This window comes from Ambystoma mexicanum, chromosome 2q (genome assembly GCF_040938575.1).
Source record: "Ambystoma mexicanum isolate Mex_15411 chromosome 2q, UKY_AmexF1_1, whole genome shotgun sequence".
Taxonomy (NCBI): Eukaryota; Metazoa; Chordata; class Amphibia; order Caudata; family Ambystomatidae; genus Ambystoma; species Ambystoma mexicanum.
The window spans coordinates 617,265,236-617,280,289 of NC_090924.1; the positions used below are offsets into that span (position 1 = coordinate 617,265,236).

The 15,054-nt window shown below is 46.3% G+C and overlaps 1 protein-coding gene across 1 annotated transcript in view; it reads left to right on the forward strand.

Moving 5' to 3' along the window:
* HHATL (hedgehog acyltransferase like) overlaps nucleotides 1–15,054 on the forward strand; it is a 360,457-nt gene that overhangs the window by 275,812 nt on the left and 69,591 nt on the right. The window contains exons 7-8 of the mRNA XM_069647763.1: nucleotides 8,729–8,900; nucleotides 10,510–10,654. Of these exons, the coding sequence (XP_069503864.1) occupies nucleotides 8,729–8,900; nucleotides 10,510–10,654 (317 nt within the window). The remainder of the gene's footprint in view (nucleotides 1–8,728; nucleotides 8,901–10,509; nucleotides 10,655–15,054) is intronic.

Sequence of the window (15,054 nt, forward strand, 5' to 3'; positions counted from 1 at the left end):
GGAAGGAGCCTATGAAGGTGTGATTGAAGCTTGGGGAAGGCAACCCCACAAATTGTGATCGAAAGGTTTGAGCCCGGCGGAGGGAAACCTGCACTGAATTGTAGTAACCAGAAGGAAACAAAATGTTGTTGAACTGTATTAGAAGCTAAAATGTGACCTAGGCTGGAGTGACAGAAAGCCTAGAGGTCCAGCAGATAAACTAGTGTGTTTTCATGGAAGGCCAAGTGGCCCTGGTCCACAAAACAAACTGCATCCTTGTGTCCAAAGCCAGAGTGTGTCGGAAGGTCCAAGTGTGCCACCTTACCCAGTGCTACAAAACGTGGGGAAGGAAGTTTACTCAGCCATAGTGACATTTCTTGTGAACACTGATTTTCCTTTTTGCATTACACATTTCCTTTACACATTTATTGTATTGGAAACAGGGCAAGCATTTATTGGAAACAGGGCAGGCATTAGGTTTATTGATATAGAATATTTTATTTTGACTGGGACTGCCTAGGGCCATATTTTCTTTGTGTTTTGATGGTCAAGAATACCCCCATCTTAATTTTAGGGCACAATAGGAGTTTTCCAGCTCCTTTTAAACCATCAATAAAGGTTCTGAAACATGCAGCTCTTGTGTCAGTGTCTACTTGTAATACCGTGCCTCCCTCAAGTAGGGATACAACTCAATTGAAACAAGTTGGGGAACCCTAATATTTCAGAAACTTAGTAACCAAGCCTCAGAACCCACTACCGCCACAAAATAACCTATCAGCTTTGATATATGCCGTAGTAGAGAGGCTACCATCCGTCCAGGGAAAAGAGGACTGATTCCCACTGACCAGTTCTAATACCCCCCTCTGGTTGTTACATTAGGCTGGCACCAAAATCTAGTTTAGCCTGAATATTTGGTGTGGATGCACTTACAGGAGTTATAGATCATGACTGTAGGGGACACATAAAAGTACTCTTGCAAAATCATGGAGAAACCCCTTTTTAGATAGATCCTGGGGACAAGCTTGCACAGGAAATACTCGAGAAAGCTTTATTTCCCTGTATTGAGGAAGACATAGAGCCTGAGAAAACTTTGAGAGGTAACTTATGATTTGGGAGGCCGATGAGAAACTTAAAATCGGAGCCAAAGTGGAAGATACACCCACCATCCTTCCAGACTTAGCCTTTTCCCAAATGAAACGACCCAATGCTGGCAGAGGTTTTCTTGCAAATAATTCCTGAGGGAGAAGGCCAAGAAAAAAGAAATCCCTTTTTCTTTCTGAAACAGGGACCCTTTGTAACGCTCACCTGATTCCCGCAGAGGCGCCAGTCTTGACTGGGTGATTGCCGTATCTTCAAAGGTGATGTGTAACACACGGTTGGCTCTTTGGGCTGGACCTCTGTGCACTGTATGTCTGACTCGAAGAGTAAGATGTCTGCAGATAGAAAATATGGGATTAATGAACTGGGGTTATTGGGTGCCTCTCTCCTCTTCCCTTTCTCTTCTCCTGTAGAACCCCAAAGGTTAACGCCCTCACCTTAGGTAAGTGAACGCCGAGCTCTCCATATGCCTCGGGGCAGGGTGCCGTAACCAGTTTCTTCACTGGATAAGGGTGCAGGCCTCTTGACCTCAGAGGACTGCTGTCCGTCGTTAACTGCACGAACGGTAAGTTCTGGGCACTTCAAATGTCTTAAAAGTCTTTTGTAATGATATCTCTTGTTTTGCAGGGTTCCGGTGATGGCGGATGGCGGGCTGATGAGAGTTGAGGATCGAACCCGCGTGAGGAATAGAAGCGCCTGGAAGCACGTAAGTAAGCGCTTGTAGCCTGCTTCACGATGCGCACTAACTGTCCCTTTTATCTTGCAGGTACAAGTTCGGAGCTTTAGAGAAGCTGAAGGGTGCTGGAATACCCACTGGATTCGGTGTGGGAAGGAGTAATGGCACGTGAGTAATAAAGTTGCCCAATGTCTTTAAACGCACCTTCTTTTGTCTTTCAGATGCGGGATGCAGCGCCGAAGGCCTCCGGAGCGTGCGAAGAGCTGGTAAGCTTTTGTCTTTCAGATGCCGGAATGCAGTGCGAAGACCTCCGGAGCATGCGAAGAGTAGGTAAGCCTTTGCCTTTCAGATGCCGGAATGCAGCGCGAGGCGTTGGTGACAGCCGATGGACCAGGTAAGAGATGCGCTGCCACTGAAGACCGTAGTGCTAACCTGTTCTTTCTTTGTCTTCACAGGTGCTGCTGAAGACTGGATTCCAGGATGGTAAGCCTTTGTTCCCTTAGGCCCAGGATCAGAAGCAGAAGACACGATGAGCGTTCTGCTGCAGAGAATGCAGAATAACACAAAGCAAGATTCATCCATCGGGTGTGGTTTAAATAGCCTCCTGTAGTGCTTAGGTGTCTCCTTCCACAGCCACGCCTAGGTAAGAAAAGAGTTCCTGCTTTCCAGAAGAGTTCCAGTGTTCTGAACCTAGGGAGTGGCTCCTGCCCCACCCAACAGGAAAAGTAGTCCCAAACAGAAGAGGATCAGGGGTTCAACTGGCAGTTAAGTAAGCAGCATGGTCTGCTGCAGGTAAGTCCACCCAAGCATTATGAGCCCGGCGCTTCCAGCGCTGGGACTGGGCATCTTTATGAGCCTGGTGCCACTGGCGCCAGGACAGGGTCCAAAAGGTCCCAATTGGGACTGGCTGGCACTCGGAACCGGGGTTATGGGTCTGCTTCCAAGGGAGTCGGGCAAGTCCTGATCTTTTGGAAGCAGAGATCATGACACCCTTATATTGCAGAGAAACCTCAGGGGAAGGCATAAGTAAAACCCAATTGGTAATACCCAAAATCCATTGAGAGAAAAAGTGCCAGCATGAGGTTACAGGTCCATTCAATGATGCCAGGACCTTCTGAGGCCATATCTCTTTCCTGCAAAGTCTCTTGCCTTAGAAGGCCGGCTGAACCAAAAACAATAAACAAACAAAAATTCCTTTGATAATCTTTCACGTTGGGTGATTTCTATTTTGCCCTTTGGATCCTCCTCAGCCGGGTTCTGATCCCTCTTGCAATGTTGGCCTCCCTTAATCGGGTTCGGTACAGCCTTTCCCACAGCCTTTCAGCTTGGCATCCCTCCGTTGGGTTCACGTTTGCCATTTTCACAGTTCAATCACCTTTCTCCAATATGTCAAAGACTTTTGAGTGTACGAGAAGTTTTGCTCGACTCTCGTAGGACCACTTTGACACTTCTCCCGGCCTCTCTTAAGGCATCTTGGGTTCCAAAGCAACAAAACAAAAACATAACCCAAAAAAGGCTTCAGTTAGAGTATGTCGACTGAGCTCCCTTCTACACCTGACCACTGTGCTTCTGAACTTTTTCCTGGGGGTTCTGTAAAGTTCATTTACACAAGTTCTTTGTTCAACAAGGTCGCCTCTTGCAACCTTCGGCCCAGCACAGTTCGCTTTTACTGTCTATCTTCTTCGACTCACCGGCTGTGCTGACCTGCCAGAGTTTTCTTGTCTTGAAGGACGGCGGCAAGCGCTTGCTCCCACTTTGGCTATCAGCATGGGGGAGCCGTGTGTGCCATTGACACCTGTCGCACCACACGCCAGCTGGACTTCCCGGCCTTATGATTTCTCTTTCGGAGGCTTTGCGGGTTTGAGTTAAAAAGGGCAAGGGCAGTTCCCACTTTGTCATCCCTCCAGGTCTCGCTGCCTTTCTCCTCCATTTGAACTGCCGGTCCAGTGTAGCTGTTTCCTTGTGCGTTCGGCCTCGCTCAAAGTGTTCTTTCGTGCGCCACCTTTTATCCCTTTGGGGGAGGGAAAGGGTCGTCAGGTGTGCAATGTTATTATCAATTGCCTGACTCTGCCTGACCCTTGTGTTGGGACGGGTCAGGTAAATGGCTCTGGTGTTAATCCATTGTCTGTCACGCTGTAGGAAAGTGTTTGTGTTGGAAAAGGGGGGGGGTAGAGTTTGTAGATATCCTACGGGGTAGAATGGGGAAAAGGGGTTAGAAGGAAGGGGCTACTGCGTCTTGCCCGTCGATGTCCCACTTCCAGTCCCCGAAGACCTCCCATCCAGATGATCCTCCCCCACTAGTCCACCACCAGGAACTGGATCCAATAGCAATGGCTGTGTCATGGCCACCTGGATGACAGATCTCCAGGGACTGGTGGGTGAGACACCTTCAGGTTTCTCACAATTACCACATACACTTAATACACTGGGCCTCATCATGAGTTGGACGGTAGCCCTTAAATGCAGCAGTAACGCTATTACCGCCACATTTAAGGATCCACCCAATCACGAGTCTGGCAGCATTTACCCCCAGCTTTATGCTGGGGGTAAATGCGCCAACTTAGCTAGAATTTTTGGGCGCAATTAGTGCAGCGCTATTCATGCATGCTAATTGTGCCGAAAATGCCCCATTGGCTCCAATGGACCCATTGGGGAATTGGTAATACCCATTACCGCCAAACCCTTGATTCGGCACTAATAGCGCCAGACCGGTTGGCAGTAATGCTGTCAGCCCAGGCGGTATACCGGTGGTAATAGTGCCAGGATACCACCCAACTCGTTATGAGGCCCACTGTTTGCTTCAGCTTTAACTATACAATGGTGCTGCTTGCAACCTTGGCTTCAACACAGACCAGTTTGGTATCAGTCCCCTCAAGTCACTGACTGTGCTGACTTCACTGGCGCTGCTTTATTGTAGGAGTCAAGGACAGTATCACGGCAGCAAGCGCTTCTCCCCGCCTTGACTATCGACGCAGAAGAACCCCGGGTACCTCCAACACACAATGCAGGATTCTTCAACCTTAATTCCTGGTCTTACGTTTCCTACTCTCAAAGATTCCTGAAAGTAACGGTCTTTCATTGAAAAGGTCAAGGGAACTTCACTCCTTGTGATCCTCTTCGGTCTTGCCGTCTTTCACCTTGTATTAAACTGCCATCTTGGAACTGCTGCTTCCACGTGTGCTTTGCCTTGCTCAGAGTGTGCTCTCATGGTCCACCTTTTATTCTGTGGGGAACTGTCATGGAAGTCAGGTGTGTGTAATATTCAGTAATTGCCTGACCCTTCCTGACTATTGTATTGGGACATGTCAGGTATACGGTTCAGGTGTTAGCTTGTTTTCTCTCACAGTGAGCTGTCTGTGAGAAAGTGGTCATTTTGGGAAAAGGGGGTGGGGTGGTTGAGTTCCTAAGTATCCTACCTGGTAGGATGGGGTAAAGGTGTTACAGGGAAGGGGATACAGTGTCTCACCATCCGGTGTCCCACTCACACTGCCCGGTATCAGGACCACTGGTGGACCGGGCACCACACGGCTATACCTATAACGGGAGAATGCCTTTAAAGGCACTTGGAGAAGGAGAACACAAGACCGGCAGGCAAAATGCTGAATACCACAACCAAACTACCTGTGTGAGCCTCTTTGCCATAGGAAACCTCCATGGTTTACAGCCACATACGTATCGGAGTAATAAAGGTGGGAGCTGCAAGACATGGAACTCCACTGGAGTGGCACTGCTCTGGGCGTGCAAAAGTATGCCTTGCAAGATGACAGCCAGCAATACGAGAAGGGCCATGGACCCGTCCCATTGCAAGTTTTGTTACACCGAATACCTTAATAGAGATAAGCATGGGTTGTCCCAGATGGTGGGCCTGCACTACCATGTCCAATGCACTGGGTTGAATGTGAGAGAGGTGATTTGGAGACAGCTGAACAGGAAGGGTGGACTGTGTTTGAGGCAGAAGAAGAAGGAGGAGGAGGAGGAGGGGTTTGCGATGGATCAGGGAAAAGGATGCTGGATAGAGGATGCCAGAGGGCAAGAGAGAAAGAGAGGAAGTGAAGACTGAAGAAGAGTAGCTTAAGGGTTGAGGTAAAGCAGTTCTAGATCAAGGTAGAGGTGGTGAAGGCTGAGGAGGAGATGGCAAGCAAAGGGGCGTTGGTGACACGGGAAAAGGTGAGGAGTGGAGTGGGGAAGAGGAGGAACACCAGAGGCAGTTTGGTGGCTAGAAGGAGAGTGAATCAGAGAATCATTTGGGCCCATCAACTATGTACACAAAGACAGGGTGTTGGAGACTAGAGCCTGAGCCTAATACTGGAAGGAGGAGAACAGAGCCTGACTCAGCAGAAATGGGCAGCCAATTGGTGGAAACTCTGCACCTCTTTTTTATCTCGCCCAACCCGTACTCCTGTCACTGCCCAGCCCTAACTTACAGGTGGACACAGGGCTTGAGACCCAGACAAATGGGCCTCCAAGAGTCAAGGACGAGAAGAGGGGAACAGAATCTAAGGACCGAAGAGCCTAGAAGAAATGTGCAGACACCCAAACCCTCAAAACTCTGAGGGTCTAAGAGTGAGAATACATTGCAGGACGGATCCCTCTATCGGGAAGCATGAACCACAGAGCTTTTAGTGAATTCAGACACTTTATTGTTTGGATTTTAAGGTAAAGATATCATATTGTTCAATAAAATACCCTGGCAATAATAATAATAATGATGATAATAGTAATATTAATGAGTTGCATTCCCACTAGTTGCAGTCGGTCCCCTTGTGTGATGATGCTTAATAAACCAATATCACCTAAATCTTAACTTCAGTGTCCACCTTATACTGATTCTGCTCAGCTTCATGACAGGGCCCTTGAATGTGCATGCAGGAGAAATGAGCTCCAGAAATGTTTAAGTGATCATGCAAGTAGCATGAAACCGTGAAACCATTTTGGGATTAAGTCATGTTTGCAGATCATTATCTGACCCATGTCAAATTTCAAATTATGGGTCTACTTGAAAAAGTGAGAACTGCACTTAGGTTTTGGTTTTCTTAAAGTGGAGCTTGCCATGGGCAGAGACTGATGAAGTCTCGAAGGACTCTGATTTGGCCCTCAGGTGCTCACTCTTCTAGTGTTTGAAACTGATGAAGGTGGGAGCAGCTGGAGACGGAAGATGAAGATGGCTTTGACACCCTGCGAATGGCGCAGCACTTCCTCCCAGTCACTCCTTTAGTGAGCACAGAAAGGCCTCGAGTAATTTATCCACTGGCATGTGCATTCTGCTAAGATTTCTATAATTGAAATGGCTAGAACATTGCTCAAAGTTACCTGTAAGTGCCTTGCTTCAAATGTGGCTGTTCATAAAATGCATGTGTAAAAAAGCTTGCGTAAAATATTTACGCGTTCTATTTTTATGAAGCGTCATATTTTCAGTGATTTTCTTGGCTGAGCAGGGTTATGGTTTGCAATGAGAGAATGTGCCACCCCATCTCCTGCACCATAGAAATCTGCAATCTTCTCCGTCTGCATCTAATATTGATGCTTGTGGAGATGCTATTGATTCCTATTAAATCCGCCGGTTTTTTCGACCTGCTTAAAGCTTGCAGACTCCATAGGAATCCGTGCACTGTCTCCTGACATGTATGTATATGGCGGGCAACATTTATGATGGTTTAAGCTGTGCAGTGCAAATAACGCCCAGAAACTAGGTTCCCACCTGGATTTCTGTACATTGGTTGCACGCCGTATAGAAAATTATTATTGCATCGTAGTGACTACATGCACGGAAGTGCACAGGGATGTAGTGCCCTCTGTGCAATTTACACAGACTTTCAAAAAAGTAGTCCTAAGAGCAATTGCTTTGTATGGAGCATTCAATGCAATTTCTGATCACATAATATGTGTACCCAGTTCTCGTAAGTAGCTCTTCCCTCCTTGATTTCCTGTTCAAACCCTTAATGCTCACATGCTTAAGGCTATGAGGATCTCTGCAACCCTCTTCTATAGAAGGGCTTCGGATCCAAACAGATGCAATGGATTTCTATATGAGTCTGGCACATTTACTCTAGTGGAAAATCTGTTGATGTAGTTAGTGCTGACCACCACCAGAGAATCCAATCAGGATCTTTCTAAAAGGGACCATAATATTTGGGGTCAGGAGGATTTGTCTCCAAAATGCTTCCCATTAACGTTTCAGTTTTTATATGTAACTCAAAATAAGATTCATCATGAATAGATCAATGAATGAAGAGATATCGGTAGTGCATGCCTGTGAACAGAAGCGCCTTAAATCGCACCTGCCTTGAAAGAGTGTGCCCAAGGAAAACTGAGAAAAGTTTGGTTTTGCCTTTCAAGAACGGTTTTGTCTCAGCTGAGATATTCACATTTTGCAAGTTCCAGAGCAAACCTAGCCTGGAAATGGCATGCTTTCTATTGCGCATCTTTGTGATGTGAAGAATGCTTTGGAAAGGTGGGCTTAGAGAGTGTCATGGAGTGTAGTTGTTTTGTTATCAGTGGTTTTCACAGCTTTTCTGTAAATGGTTTTTGACACAGACATTGATGTGTTGCCGTCTCAGTGGCTTTCGTTCAGAAAGATGGGTTCCAGCGGCCTCTTTCCTGCTGGCCGTCTGGGTGAGGGATTTTTGGATAACTTGGTGGAAGAAGGCTGTGTCTTTTAGTAGGATGCAGTTGAGGCAGTTGGCAGGATGCAGTTGAGGTAGTTGGCAGGATGCAGTTGAGGCGGTTGTAGTCAAGGTCGGGTTGATTATACTACTATTTGGCTATTTTGACCTGTAAGTGGTGCTCCACCATTGGACATGCCATTCTGTCTCCTCTACTGGCATATAATAAAGAGCATTCAGTGGACCTCCCTAAGCCGAGACAGGTTCAGGTACATGTAGGAAGATATTGGCAATAGAGGTTGTTTTAATGAACTCACCTGAATGTATGGGCCTCAAAGCTGCTCACCTCCTTGTCCTTGATTTTCCAAAACAGATAAACACCAACCACCTGGAGCGCAAGGAGAATGAAATGTGGGACATCAGGATGCAAGCGATGGCCCACCTGGGGGTAATCATTCTGGTGGATGTGCTCTTCCACTTCCTCTACATCCTGACCATACCTTCCGACTTGGATTTCGTGAACCGTCTCTCCGACTGGTCAGTAGGTGGGTCTCCCCTTATAGACTGCTCCACATCTTCTTTTATATTATCCTTGAATCACTTCTATATTTGGAAACAGCAGCACGCTATCTTACATCTGGGTGTCTTCCGAATAACTAAACTCTAAGTCCCTTACTTAAATAGATGTATTTTAGTTTGTGCAAAAGCACCAATGGTCGCAGCATTATCAATAATTGTTGATATGTTTCAATGGTGTAACCATGGGAATGTCCTATACAGAGAGTTTCTTCTTGGTGGGTATGTAACCTTCTGCTGCAAAAGAACACATCTGCTCAAAGACAGAGATGTGTTCTTTAATTGCAATTTATTTCTTATGTCCCATGTGATGTACACAAGCCTCATGATTCGAACACTTCTAGGAGTTATGGTATTTTTTTTTTTTTAATTGCATATAATCAACTTGTGATTTTTACAAAGACGAGTAGGTATGTTGTGAATTGATCTTCATATAATTAGAAGTATACGCGATGGAAAGGAGATGGTAATGGAAAGGAAGTTGATTATTCTGTTTGTTTCGACCTTCCCTCTTTTATGTTACACTTTCCTTCATTTTGTGAAATGCGATTGTCAGAAGCTTTGTTGTCACAATAGACCATTTGGTCTTTTCTCTTGACATTAGTCTGTTCCACCAGATGTCTTCGTTTAAAACTGAGGCCGGGATCCCAAGAGGCGAAAAATAGTTATGTATTTAAAGGTCTGTCTGATCCTCGGCTGACCGAGCAGACATGTTCTTTTGGTTCTGAGGGGACATAGCCAGGATCTTGGTGCCCCTTCCTGTAGCAATATGGGGTTTAAAAGCCTGTGCATATCTGGTCCTTAAGGTTTGCAATTTTGACTGTTATGTCATGCAGCTGGACAATATGTTGCTGGTTCTACTGAACGGTCCGGCACCAGTCCAACTATGACTATGTCACCTAAAGGCGAGAAGTCGAGAAGCTTGGCCAAGTACAGCACTCCTTCCTGCTAACTCTCAGGATTTATGTAGTCTTCGACTGGCCCTGACAGGAATACATTTGATTGATTGATTGATATTTTTATTTATTTATTGTTGCTATTGCCTTTATTTTAACATTTCACAGAGGGTTCCTTCATCCCAAGAGGCAGCAGTGCTCTGCATAATATCAAACGGCTCCGCCTGACACAAACATATACAAAAAATAACAGTAGATACATATGAAGAAAAAATCCAGAAATAAATCAATAAATACTGTGCTAGAAACTAAAGTAAAACACTGAAGGGGACAAAATGAATGGTAACCCTAAGAAAGGTTGTGGGGGCTTTGAAAGGCGATGTGAGACAGAGCAAGGCAGATGACAACTAGGGAAGGAGAGATCCGCAGCACTCTCATGGATGCAGAAGGAAGTGCTCAATTCCACCAAGACGATCCCTTAGACTGGGTATATCAGTCAAAGAAGACACATAAAGATAGAATTGGGTATCAGTGGCATGTTGATGTACAGAGCAGCCCAATCCTGTGGTCAGAACGAGAGTTGTGTGGAAGTGACTCAGATCTGCCCAAGATATACCAATATTCTTGTGTTGTTGCTTTGGGGAACCTTCACAATACTTCCTTTTGTTTCACATTTGCACAGCTGGCTTGGCCTACTTCAATCTGGTGTACGACTGGGTGAAGGCAGCCGTAATGTTTGGCGTCATCAATACTATTGCCAGGCTCGATCACCTGGACCCTCCCCAGCCTCCAAAATGTATCACCATGCTCTATGTCTTTGCTGAAACGTGAGTACTTCCCTATTGTTTTTCTTGGTTATCTCAAAGGGGATTTACAGCCTGCAACTAGTTATTAAATGTCTGGAATGCTCCTTTCTTTGTGACTTTCCTGAAGCCTTTTTACAGGACCATGGAATGTGATCGCTACTTTTGAAAAATCGCTATTCAATGGGTTGGCAGCAGCAATCTTTATTAAGGAGGGATTTTTGTTATGTAGGAGGGAATTCCTGTTTGAAAAAAAGCATATCTGACCAATTTCATAGAATGAACAAACTTAGTTTTTTTTTTAACAAGTGCACAACTTTAAATGGCGTGACTCTGCCTATCCATATGTTTGTATTTGTATTTATTTGAAGAACGTGGATGTCAACTTCAATCAGAAATGACTTACAATAACACATTTACAGATGGTGGTGGCATTTCAGGTTGGATGTTCAATAGCACAAAGAGGATCTGGGAGAGGGCAGTGGGAGCTCCCTCTTTAGCAAGTAAGTTCATTCTAAGCCGAGCTTGGAAAAGATCCATATTTAGGCTGGCTTTGCCTGTGATGGGCAGTGGGCTCCAGTGGAGTTGAGGGTAGTGATGTCAATGGAAGCTGGGAGAAAGATTACATCTATTTATCAAGCTCCTTAGCATGAGGCAGCAGACAACTATCAAGGGATGAATTGCAGTGTGACAGCTCATGATCAGTTCCCAAATGGCTGGGGTGAAGGCACGGAAGGACAACAAGAGATAAGTCTTCCTTAGGCAGACATGTACAGGGGGTGGGCAGGTGTACAGAAGTACAATAAGTGATCCTTGGGGGATGCCAACAGGGTAAGGGGTCGAGCCAGAGGTGTGCGAGTTCCAAGAGATTTGAAAGGATCGACCTTCCAGCTAGGAAGTGATCCAGGCAATATCAGAATTGCGAAACCCAGGTCACGGAGAGTGACGAGTGATCAATAGTGTTTAAATCAGCAGAAATATGCAAAATAATGAGTATAGAAGAGAGCTTAAAGTAGTGAGCATCAGAGAGAAAATTGGAGACATTAATGAATGCATTCCCTTTGGAATGTTCACTATGGAAGCCAGACCATAGTGGATCTCCAAGGTCATTATTCTTAAGGTACTAAGTGATCCAGTTGAAGACCACCCACCCAAGGATCGGTGAAAAATGGGGAAGGAGACAAACTGGGCAATAGTTTTCTGGGATGTTTGGGTCAGCACAGGGTTTCTCCAATAGGGGTAAGGCAGTTGTAGATTTGAAGGAGGCATGGAAGGATCCAGCAGAGACAGTTTATAGAGCTCAGAGAGATTTGGTCAAGTGATTGAGACAAAGTCTTTGGCTATGTGGGGAGCAAAAGGGTTGATGGGAGCACAAGATGGGTTGGCACTGCAAAGGATGGGTGCTAATTCAATAGGAGAGGTAGGGGAGAAGTAGTCAAGTGTAGAAGAAGTGAGGGGAGAGGTGGTGGATAGAAGAATGTTTGCAGAGGGATAGAGTGAATGGCTGTGTGAGTGACACATTTGGGAGATTTTAGAGAAAAAATAGTGAGCAAAATAATTAGCAGAAAGTGAGGAGGTGATGGATATTAGGCTTGGGAGGTGTGAGCAAAGCTTGGGAGGGTAGACAAATGTTTGCTGGGGTGATTGCGAGGGTGAAGATCAGATTTTGTGTATGTAGCAGGACGATTTGGCAGAGTACAGTGGAGAGGTGAGGGCAGAAAGGGAATTTTTGTAAGCTAGAAATAGGGTAGGGTGTCCGTAATCTGCACCAAGGTCATGCCACATTTATGTTCCCTGAGGGTCTGAATTTTGTAGGTGATCGAAGGCTGAAGACGGGAATGGGAAGGTGTGAATGTGTTAACAGGATAGTGTTGGTCAAATGGAGTAATAGGTGCATAGTAAAACTCAGAAAAAGGAAGAGGCATCAGTAGGGGAGAGAGACATGAGAGAGGTTCTGTTACGCTCACCTGGCTCCCACAGGGGCGTCGATCTGAACTGGACAGCTGCGGTCTCCACCAATGTGACGCGTAGTGCCGAGATGACGGACTGGACTGGCCCACCTAGCTTCGTTTGCTTTGCCCGTAGGAATATTCTTCTGATGGTTTGGAAAGATGAGCTCTCCATCCTGCATTGAGCGCAGGGGCGCATAGATAACCAGTTGCTTCACTGGCTCGAAGGAATTGGTGAGTTCCAGAACAATATTGACTCTGAGATTCCCGGCAAGACGCCGTAAGTATGTAGTTCGTAAGAGTTCAAATGTCTGACTTTCACTCTGTCCGATTCCTTGCAGGTTGCAGCTTGACCCTAGCGAAGAGTTCCTCGTGGCAACCGGTAATATTCAGGTAAGGATTTGTATTATCCAACACAGTTCGATAAAATAATGTCAATATGTAACCTTTTGCTTTCTCCCTTTTTCAGGTGCTGAGAGAAAGTACGAAGTCTCAGGGAATAATGCCTCCGGCGGTAAAATCAGGTAAGTCTATTGTGGTGAGGAGGGTTCCCCTTGTTTGTCCCTTTGTTTCACCTTGCTGTCCTTTTGTTTCCCCTTAGGGGGGCGGGGTTTGGCGAGGATTCAGTGGAAGCCTTGCCGACCCGTGCAGAGGAATAATACCCCGGTGGTAAAATCAGGTAAGTCTATGGGGGTAACTAATATTTACTCTGTGTATTCCCTTGGCTCAACTTGCTGTTCTTGTCTTCCCCTTAGGTGCCGGAGTGCGGCGGGAACATGCAGAAGGATGCGGTGGAATGTGAAGATGCTGCGAAGGCTGGTGAGTACAGCGCGGCGCTGCAGCAGGCGAGGCGACGCGCATTAAATAACTTCTTTCTTCCAGCTCGAAGGCGTGATGGATCGAGAATACAGGTAAGGATCAAATGTATTGCTCTTGTTCTAACCTTTTCTCCTTCTTTCTCCCTTTTTCCAGGAGCTCCAGACTCGAGGCGGGCGTAGCAGAAGACTTGATGCAGACTTGCAGGCTCGGTGAGCGTTACGCTGCTGGATGCAGAATAACACGAAGCGTGTGCTGCTCTTCGGGCGTGGTTTAAATAGCCTCCAAAGTAGTCCCAGGTAAGTATTCCCCAGCCCCACCCGAGTAAAACATAGTCCCTAGGTAAAGTAGTCCATTCCAAGCCTCCTTTGGCTTGGAGCTCTTGCAGCATGGTCTGCATCAGGTAAGTTTTAATCTATGAGCCTGGCGCCTATGGGGCCAGGACTGACTCTCCATATGAGTCTGGCACCATAGACGCCAGGACTGCACCCAAATAGGCCCTAGCAGGGGTTGTTGGGCTTGCTTGGAATAACTTGATGCCTGCTTCCGGGGTTGCTGGACTTGGTCTGGGTCCCCGGGGGTAGGCATCATGACAGGTTCTAAGATCATCGAGGTAAGGAGTAAGCGAGTTCTGCCTGAATTTCCTCTTAGCTATTGAAGAGGGAATATGAGGGACCAATGTAGTGAACAGACGTAAAGGGGTCAATGAAGAGGTCAGAGGAGGAGAGTGAGTTAGAGAGAAAGTCAAGGTCAAGAGAGTTTGCACCAGAAAGTCTAGGGTGGTCATTGAGGGTGTAGAGGGAGTGGTCAGATTTGCGGGAATTAAGTTTAAGGCAGGTTGCTGCAGAGAGGTTGGAACGGTTAAAGTCTTACAGACACAACCAATCCCCAACAGGACTCTGCGATCAGGCTCAGCACATTTTCTCACCGTACCACGTGCCAAACGGGTCCGAGGAAAACGTAAATCCTTTCTCTCAGAGTAGCATATGCATGGAACAATCTTCCAATATCCATGCGTTCTGAAGAAAAACACACCACTTTCTGGAAAAGCGTAAAAACACTTCTTTATGAATAAATACCTGACCTTTCTCTGTCTTGTTTCTAAATCACATGTTTTGTATATTTGTCCGCCCTGATGCCTGCGGGCTGTGGTGCATTATAAATTAATAAATACAGCATGAAAATGGTGATGTCGGTAGGGAGTGAATGTCGGAGAAGGTTCAGATTAGGGAAGAAGGAACTGAGAGGACCAGTGGGTGAATAGAGAGCCAGAACAGTGGGGGGAGTTGGAGGAAGGAGGTGAAACGTGGCTTATTCTGAAGAGGAAGAGGTGATATCAGACGGGGAAGAGGTACAGTTTTGGGGGCCTTATTTAGAAGGAACCTCACACTGACACCTTTCCCAACAAGTCATGGAGAGTTGGAAAAGGAAGCAGAGTCAGTGTGGAGAGCTGCTAGTGTAGTAGAGTCATGAGGCAGAAGCCAGGTTTATGTGATAGCAAGGAGAGAATGTTAAGAGTGATAAGAGTCGAAGTGGTCATTGATGTACAAAGACTTGTTGCAGAGGGATTGTGCATTCCAGAAGAAAAGCAAGCAAGTGATACAAGGTGGGGAGAGGAGCTGGTGTTGAGCCCGGGGCAAAGGGAGATTGTTGAAGTTG